Source organism: Myotis lucifugus, unplaced genomic scaffold (assembly GCF_000147115.1).
Source record: "Myotis lucifugus unplaced genomic scaffold, Myoluc2.0 scaffold_102, whole genome shotgun sequence".
Lineage (NCBI taxonomy): Eukaryota > Metazoa > Chordata > Mammalia > Chiroptera > Vespertilionidae > Myotis > Myotis lucifugus.
The window spans coordinates 3,803,439-3,812,788 of NW_005871150.1; the positions used below are offsets into that span (position 1 = coordinate 3,803,439).

The 9,350-nt window shown below is 45.9% G+C and overlaps 1 protein-coding gene across 1 annotated transcript in view; it reads left to right on the plus strand.

Moving 5' to 3' along the window:
- Positions 1-9,350, plus strand: part of CENPU (centromere protein U) — a gene marked incomplete at its 5' end in the record, with an annotated part of 19,737 nt that overhangs the window by 194 nt on the left and 10,193 nt on the right. Inside the window, 4 exons of the mRNA XM_014459109.2 lie at positions 1,698-1,815; positions 3,182-3,287; positions 5,694-5,754; positions 6,253-6,399. Of these exons, the coding sequence (XP_014314595.2) occupies positions 1,698-1,815; positions 3,182-3,287; positions 5,694-5,754; positions 6,253-6,399 (432 nt within the window). The remainder of the gene's footprint in view (positions 1-1,697; positions 1,816-3,181; positions 3,288-5,693; positions 5,755-6,252; positions 6,400-9,350) is intronic.

Sequence of the window (9,350 nt, forward strand, 5' to 3'; positions counted from 1 at the left end):
GTAAGTTATCTTTTTTCTGTTTTCATGTGATTTTTCTCTTTTTTGATGACACAAATAACTGACATTTGGTGGGCGCCTCGGAGCCACGGAGAGGTCACTGGGCGAGCTCGTGTTTTGTTGTGGTGACCGAGTGCTTTCCTCTTCCTACCGCTTCTTCCATGTAATGGAGAGGATGGTTCAGGCTTTGAATGTTTTTCCCGGACCGAGCTTGGTTTTATTTTCACTCGGCTAACTGGCGCTGTTTAAAAGTATACAACTTTCTGTATGTTGCTGCTTTCATTTGTGGCCATTTCTCTCTGTATTATCGTTTTAAACAACTGTATGGTTTCACGGTATTCCACTTAGTCCACATTACAGCTTTACTGTAAGGTAGGGGCTTAGACTAAGTCGGTGACAAAGGCAGGCCATTTCTTTAACACTCTGGGTAGCCAATTTCAAATTACTTTCCAGGGTTGTCCATTTGGCATTGGCAGTGGACCCTAAGATGTAGGAACGGTGTAGGAGGGTGCCTGCTTGCAGGGTACTGGTCAGGGAGTCCGCTCTGCTCTCTGTCCCGCCCTGGCTGGCTGGCTGTCTTGTGTGGTGTCCTGCCTGCTGCCCTAAGGCCCCCGCAGAGGGATGCTCCTGCAGGGGCCCCTCAGCTCTCCACTCCCCCCAGCCCTAGGGTGCTTGTTCTGTGCATGGGTTTCTCTCTGCCCTGAAGTCCGGTGTGCAGGCGGGATTTCTCTGAGCGCTGCCACCTGCTCCCAGCCCCCTTAGCTAAAGTCCCGAGTGCCTGGGACGGGTTTCTTCAGCTCTCCTGCCCTCCCCTCCTGTGGAAGGCAGCTTAGCCTCAGGAGGATGGAGGGTCTGCCTCTTCTTGGGCATTCCACCCCAAACACTCCTTGAATAATTTTCGGGGACGTAGGCGGGGAAGCTGTCAGTGATCAAGTTTTTGTTTTGTCAGCTTTACTCCATCTTGTTTATATCTTCCAGAATTTCCTCGTCTGTTTTCCAGAGCTACTATGGAAGTTTTTCTCATTTTCTCTGTTTTGGTCTTTCGTGAGGGTTTTGGGTAGCAAAGTTCATGGGGCTTATCTGTCTATTGAACTGCAAACCCTAGACTCTGCCTCGATCAGGGGTTCTAACCCTGGGTATCCTCAGAACTGTTGATGACCCTTCAGACCTGTGGGGCTGTTCTGGGTCGAGGCCCATCACTTTCTGTAGGTCAGGAGTTGGCAAACTACGGACCCTGGGCCCCTGCTTGTGTCCAGCGCTGCAAGCTAAGGATGGCTTTCACATTTTCAAATGGTTGGAATAAAGGAGGGAGTATCCCATGACATGAGAACATGCTATGAATTCAGGTTTCGGGGTCCATAGTGAAGTTTATCCAGCACAGCCACACTCACTGTCTGCACCGTCCCCGAGCTCTCAGGCTAATGGCTGAGCTGAGTCGCTGTCGCAGGGGCCCTGCGGCCTGCCAAGCCTCAGGTCACTACTTTCTGGTCTTTTTGGAAAAGTGTGCCAGCTCCTGCCGCAGATGATCAGAGGGGTCTGTGTGCGTCTCCCTCCTCCACCCCCCACGCCGCTCCCAGAAGTGTGAAGGGCGCTTCTTTCGGCCGCAGCGACAGCAGGGGTGTCCTTGCTGAGAAGTCGATCCGTTTTGTGCTGTTCTTGTTCGTAAAGCCAATTCAGTGACTGACTTCATTCGCTTTCAGAAAGCCGGCCAACCCCACAAGCCCACTGACGTGTATGATTTTTCTGAGAATTCTGGAATCTCGAGCATGGGCAGGATGAATGAAAATGAGAAAGATGAAGAACCTTATGAATCCTTTGGTTAGTATTTCAAACCTTTATCCTAAACACTTTAAAGTAGTTGAAGCAATAACATTCAGGCTAGTTAGTAATAAAAAGATAGCAGTATCTTCAAATATAAAACTCAGTTGTCTGCGTATGAATAGAATGTTCGGGGCAGTTCTTGGTGATTTGAATTAATTTTTCTCACTTCTGAGTCGATTGGAACTCAGAACTCCATTAAACATTATCAGAGTAGAACTCTTCTAGGAGCATCGGTCCAGCCAGTCATACCAGGTCGCCTCGTATGGTGTCTGTCAGGGGCCTGGGTTTAGGGAGAAGAGGGAGGTAAGTTCCCCTTTTCTTAAACACAGCGAGGCAGAGGATGCTTCCGAGAGCCAGGGAGAGCTTCCCTGTCCTGGTGGGAGAAACCGGCTGGTGCCTGGCTGCCCAGCAGTGTGGCCGGAGGGAGGGCTTCTGTCCACATCACTGCCCACTGCAGAGGCCAGAAATGGTACAGAAAGCGGGGTTATCTTTTCACTGTTGAGTTCTAAGAGTCCAGCTTGTATGACTGGTTACAGAGGGAGATTCAGGATTGATCTGTTCCTCTTTTTTTCCTTTTTATCCCCAGCAGTAAATAAACCCCTTTGCCTGGTGGAGGCCAATACAGAGTATATTGCTAACTTTAAAATGGTGCCGTTGGTGAGAAGTTCATTATTTATGCAGCTGTTTGAAAAGATGTGTAAATTGGCACTGCCGTGCTAAAGTTTGAGCGTGAAGAAATGGTGGTTTGGCTCCCATCAGCATCCTTCTGCCGCCATTCAGCGCCACCACCTCAGCCACCAGCTTCCTTCCCCGAGTCCTCCACCTGCCCTGGGCCCCACCCTGCCAGCTCTCCTGTTAGCCCTGTAACAGCATCTCCTCTGTGCCTTTCCATCTCGGCCACTCGGTCTCCTCTTAGATCTTCCTTATTCGGGTTAACTTTTTATGTCAGCTCAAGGCTCTAGCGATAAGGGGAGGGAGGGAGGACTGGAGTCAGTCACGAACACCGTGGCCTTGGAGTTGATAGTGCAGTGAGCGTGGCTCCGTCAGGGGAGGAGAGAGATGTCAGGTTTCCTGTTTGTAGCTATCTTTCCTCTCACGGAGACATTTTCATGCAAGTACAGAGATACAGGCGATGATGGATAAATGCCCACCGACGGCTAATCCGATGTGTATTTGTGGGTGAGATGGTCTACATGTTTCATTGTTGAGGTGTGAGATCAAAGACATTTGGGAAGTAGGTGGTGTAATTGATTTTTATTTTGTTTGCCATTTAAACAAAATCACTTTGTGCTCCATTGTAAAGGAACAACCTTAAACCCGCCCAGGCAGACTTTTAACGTTGCACCTTAAAAACCTTTTGTAGAGCCTCCTCTACACAGCACTGCTATCTACAGCGATGAAGCTGAGCTCTCCAAGCACTGTGGGTCCTTTATCCCTTCACCTCCGCGAGGACGAGAAGCAAGAAGGAGGTACGCTTGTATTCCAGCACCTGTTTATTTCATTCATGGCTAATGGGATTTCTGAGCTCTTTAGATGGGGACCACCCTCCCACCCCCCCACCCCCACCCCAAGATTCATCGGTCTGCTCCATGCTTCCATGTCTCTGGAGAATTATGTGTTCTTTTATGTTTTTTACTCATATGACCAATATGAATAGATTTACTATATTAAACCATCTTTGCATTCTGGGATAACCTATTGGTTTGACCTCCTTGCTGATCTTAAATTTTTTTTTCTTTTTTAATGTTTTGTTGTTTTTTTTTTACTTAGTATTTTTTTTCTGTCCTGCATTTTTAAACTTTGTGTCATTTTGTTTGGGGTGTATCTCTGGAAAGAAAATAGCATTGAAGTAATGTTGTTTGGCTTCTTTTTTTTAAAAAAAAAATATTTTTTTAAAAATCTTATTTTCATAAGAACACTTAACATGAGATCTACCCTCTTAACACATCTGTAAGTGTCCGGTGCGGTGGGTTAGCTATAGGTGCAGTGCTGTTCAGCAGGTCTGTAGAACTTCACTGAAACTTCATGCCACTTCATGTCCCCAGCCCCTGGCAACCACCATCCCCTTCTCTGATTCTGCGGGTGTCCCTATTTCGGATCCCTCCTATGGTGAAGTCATGCAGTGGCTGTCTTTCTGTGGCTGGCTTATTTCACTCTGGATCACGTCAACTTCAAATTCTTACATATGCTCCACCTCAGGGCCTTTGCATATACCAGTCCCTGCGCCTGATTGCTCTTCCTCTGTGATCTGTATGGCCTGCTCCCGTGCTTCCTTTTAGATTTCAAGTATCAACACAGTGCTCTGCTTGGATAAAATTCATAGAAAATACCACCTTTCTTCACCAGTACATCTTCGCTGCTCTTTTTCTTACAGCATTATCTCTACCCGACCAATGTTTTATGTTCATTTTTAAATTTGTTCATTATGTCTCCCCAGTAGGAGCATCTTTTTTAAAAAGCAGGACTTCGTTCTGTTCACTGCTGTTCTCCGGGTGCCTAGAACGTGACCCTGGCACACGATAGGCATTCAGTGAATATCTGAATTCATTCCTATTCACAGTGTCATGGTTAAGGTGACAGGGCCTCAGCCCATTGTGCTGGTTCAGATCCTTATTCTGCCACTGTCAAGTACTCGGCCTGGGTCAGACATAAGACATTAACTTCTAGGCTCCCTCATCGGGAAATGGGATGATAATACAACCTGCCTCACACCATTGTTTCAAGATCAGTTTATCCTCTCAGGCTTTCAATCGGGTTGGCATCTAGTAAACTTTGAAATGGTAGCTTTTTATTTGGCATTTTTCCAACAAGCATTTATTGAGCACTAAGTACCAGGCACTGTATTAATAACTCAAAATGGGCATAATTCTGTCTTCATGGAGCTTATGGAGCAGGAGGTACTCACAAGGAGTCACTGGCAAATCACTCGGGAGGGCATGGCCTCTGAGTTGGAATTAGGTGGGTGGGCGGTGGGGAGAGGAGCGGGTGCAGGTGGGTCCTGATGGCACAGCCGCTGCCGGCTGTTGACCAGCTGAGGGCGCTCTGGCTGCATGGCCAGCTCCCCGGTCCCATGTTGTTCTCTCCCCTAGCATTCCCTTCTCTGTCACAGCACATTCCGGGAACATGCCGCTGTCTCACACCACCGTGCCTTACACTTACTTTTCCTTCTACCTACATACCCTTTCCTGTGTTTCTTTTCTTTTTTCTTTTTTTTTTTTTTTGGTGTAGATTTTGTCTTTATTCGATGATCTTAAACAAGTGACTGAAACATTGAAGAACGAACCGGCCATTGTTCTTTCCTGTGTTTCTTTGCCTGGAAAAGTATTTTCAAAAGTCAACTCAGGTGTCATAGCTATGCTGTCTTTCCTCATCCCCGGCCATCTGTCCTCGTCTTCTCTGTCCATTGCTTGCCAAGTCATCGCTTGGCATTATCTTTGGTCTTCCTGCCACACAGGGAACCTTCAAAGGAAGACTCTGAATTTTTTAAGTAATTTTATTCACTGTACTCTGCATTTTGAGATGGGGGTTAAATTAAGGACAAAAGGAGTATTCCCACGTATTCCACGTAATGATGGGCCTGGGCGTGGTGACTCGGAGGAGGGTGCAGTTCTCAGATGTGACCACAAGGTGCTGCTGTAATGGGACACTCAACAGTACTTCCTACCAAGGATAAACGGATGTGGCCTGGGGGTGACGGGATGTGGCCTGGGGGTGACGTGGGAGACGACCAGAGCTTCTTGGCAGGTGGCAGCCCCCCCATGACAGGCGGGAAATTTCATTCAGTGGAGCTTATTCTCTTGTTGGGCAAGCAACTTAAAACACGTGAATGAAAATGAAATGTGTGCAAGATATTGACGGCTCATTCTTTGGCACAGTTCGAACACTTCTGAAACTGAAGAAAGTGAAAACGAGCCTGTGAAAGTTAGTGCAAAAAAGGTACGTCGGAGTGTTCCCTTTTCTACCTTAATTTTTAAGATAGTTCATATCCTGCTTAGATTGGATGACAATAGAGAAAATGTTCCATAAAATATTCCATATCCTGTTTAGATTGGATGCAGATAAAAAAGAGTTCTGTGGCAATGTTTTTCATAGAGGAAGAGTATTACGTTTTAGAAGGTACTTTTTAGATAAGTGAAATGTTTTTATGTCTGAAGTGTTTTCCATGACAGAGGTCTCGTATCTCCGTGTACCTTGTCAGTTGTAACGTTCCCGTACTGTGTTTGATTGTGGTTTACAAAGGCAGACCGGTGTACTGGGAGTATGTGGAGCTTTCTTTCCTCTGGGTTGCCTGACCTACCCCCTAATCTTGTCATCTCCCTGTTCCATCTTGAAGTTTAGAAATGGGAAGTGTGGGCTTGATGGTCAGCTACTGTTACGATAAGAGTGATAAGCATTTGTATTTTCTAAAGCAGTAATGCTGTTTTCTTGGCATAGCGAGGAAGAAAACTCAAGCCCATTAGTGATGAATCTGAAAGCTGCAATGAAAGGGATAAACCAGAGAAAATAGGTAGCCAGCGACCTGAAGCTGTGTCGTCTTCAGAACTTTCGGAGAAGTCAGCTGAACTTGGCACTTCTAAAAAGGTAGGACCTCCTGGTGCCAGCTCCTCTGTTGAGAAAGAGACCTGGCAACAGAAAGTCTACTGGTACGAGTGTCTGCCATTTCCTTGGCGAGAGAGAGAAGTTGATTGAAAAATGTTTAGGAGGGTCCTAGCTGGTTTGGCTCAGTGGATAGAGCGTCAGCCCAAGGACCAAAGGGTCCCGGCTGGAATAGATTCCAGTCAGGGTGTGTGGGGTGTGTACAGGGAGGCAACCAATCGATGTGCCTCTCTCACATCTCTGTCTCTCTTTCTCTGTCTCTCCCCCTCCCTACCATTTTTGCCAAAAATCAATGGAAAAATATCCTCAGGTGAGGATTAACAACAACAAATGTTTAGGAGGAGAATAAAACATTTTTCTCTTTCCTCCAGTTTTTAAAAGAGACTTTTTATATCTTTTATTATAAAATACTAGAGGCCCGGTGCACAAAAATTTGTGCACTCGGGGGACCCCTCAGGGGATGACCACCTGCTGGCTTAGGCCCGCTCCCTGGGGGATTGAGCCTAAGCTGGCAGTCAGACATCCCTCTGGCAGCCCAGGAGCCCTCGGGAGATGTCCACTTGCCAGTGGAGAGCAGGCCTAAGCTGCAGTCTGACATCCTTAGTGCTGCTGAGGAGGCGGGAGAGGCTCCCACCACCACCGCTGTACTGGCAGCCGTCAGCCTGGCTTGTGGCTGAGCAGAGCTCCCCCTGTGGGAGTGCACTGACCACCAGGGAGCAGCTCCTGCATTGAGCGTCTGCCCCCTGGTGGTCAGTATGTGTCATAGTGACCAGTCATTCCCAGTCATTCTGCTGTTAGGGTCAATTTGCATATTACCCTTTTATTATATAGGATAGAGGCCTGGTGCATGGGTTGGGGTCCCCGTTGGGGTGCCTGACCAGCCTGGGTGAGGGGCTGATGGCTGTTTGCAGGCTGGCCACGGCCCCCAGCCACCCAAGCTCCCAGTGGAGGCTGGCTGGAAGCAGGTATCTGGGATTTATTTATCTTCTATAATTGAAACTTTGTTGCCTTGAGCGGAGGCCACAGCCAGCCAGGGCAGGCGGGAAGCTTGGCTTCCTCCATCGCCAAGGCAACCAAGCCTCCTGCTTGCTTCAGCTCTGTGGCTGCTGGCCGCCATCTTGGTTGGGTTAATTTGCATATAGTTGCTCTGATTGGCTGGTGGGCATGGCTTGGGGAGTAGCGGAGGTGCAGTCAATTTGCATGTTTCTCTTTTATTAGATTAGATTTTTATTTTAGAGTATTTATAAGGTATGGAAAGAAATAAAATATCGTAACAATTCTGTCACCCAAATTTGGCCTTTAGTTTTTTTACTAATTTTTTTCTCATTCTAAATAGGGCCATGTTCTTGTCATTTAGTATTATAGAATATTGTTTTAATGAATGCATGCCATTGTATTCATGGGAGGGCCATAGTTTAATTACTCTCTTACTAGTGACTGGTTGCATTTAAAAAAATTTTAAGTGCTTTGATGAATTTCTAGCTAAATCTTTGTGTGTATCCTTGATCATTTAGAAAAAATTGCTATAAGATTTCTTGGACATATGTGTTCCCTTTTAAGATTCTTGACATGTAATATCTTTTTTTCTCTTTATTAATTAAGGTATTACATATGTGTCCTTATCCCCCCTTTGCCCCCCGCCCCCACTCATGCCCTCACCCCCCTGTTGTCTGTGTCCATTGGTTAGGCTTATATGCATGCATACAAGTCCTTTGGTTGATCTCTCTCCCTTACCCCCACCCTCCCCTACCTTCCCTCTGAGGTTTGATGGTCTGGTCGATGCTTCTCTGTCTCTGGATCTGTTTTTGTTCATCAGTTTATGTTGTTCATTATATTCCACAAATGAGTGCGATCATGTGATATTTATCTTTCTCCAACTGGTTTATTTCATTTAGCATAATGCTCTCCAGTTCCATCCATGCTGTTGCAAATGATAAAAGTTCCTTCTTTTTTATAGCAGCGTAGTATTCCATTGTGTAGATGTACCACAGTTTTTTAATCCACTCATCTGCTGATGGGCACTTAGGCTGTTTCCAAATCTTAGCTATGGTAAATTGTGCTGCTATGAACATGGGGGTGCATATATCCTTTCTGATTGGTGTATCTGAGAGATGCAAATCAAAACGACAATGCGGTACCTTCTCACACCTGTCAGAATGGCTATCATCAACAAATGACAAATGACAAGTGCTGGAGAGGATGCGGAGAAAAAGGAACCCTCGTGCACTGCTCGTGGGAATGCAGACTGGTGCAGCCACTGGAGAACAGTATGGAGTTTCCTCAAAAAGACTAAAAATGGAACTCCCATTTGACCCAGTGATCCCACTTCTAGGACTATATCCCAAGAAACTGGAGACATGTAAATATCTTTTGATTAAGCTCTCAATATGCCTTTGCCAGCACCTTGGTTTTGGCCCGTTGAAACTGATTTTGGACTTCTGACCTTCAGAACTGCTGGAGAATAAGGCACCGAGTTGTGGTAATTTATTACAGCCGCCACAAGAATCTAAAACACCAACCAAGCACTTTTTCTTTTTAGTTACGTGCTTTTTGGTTCACTTTCTGAGTTTCTTGGGTTTTTTTGCCTAGTGTCCAACGCCTATTTAAATTGCCAACCCCACCCCCATTTTATAGTTGTTTATGGCAAGAGCTGTTACTCCATCGTAACCTGGAAGCAGCTGATTCCACCCGTAATCTTAAATAATAAAAGTTCAACTTCCTCCAAGGCAACGTTGTTAAGTACCCGCTAGAAGGTTGTTTTGGGGGTTGGGGGAGACAGTTTAATTTCTTTCAGTGTTCCTTATATCAATTTAGATATTTGTAGAATTCACTAATATTAACTTAGAAGTAAAAAGATTATGGCTATAATAGTAACTGACAGTGTCTGATAATATTGTCTTAATCCTTTTAAGAAAAAAGAAAAACAGCATTTGTGA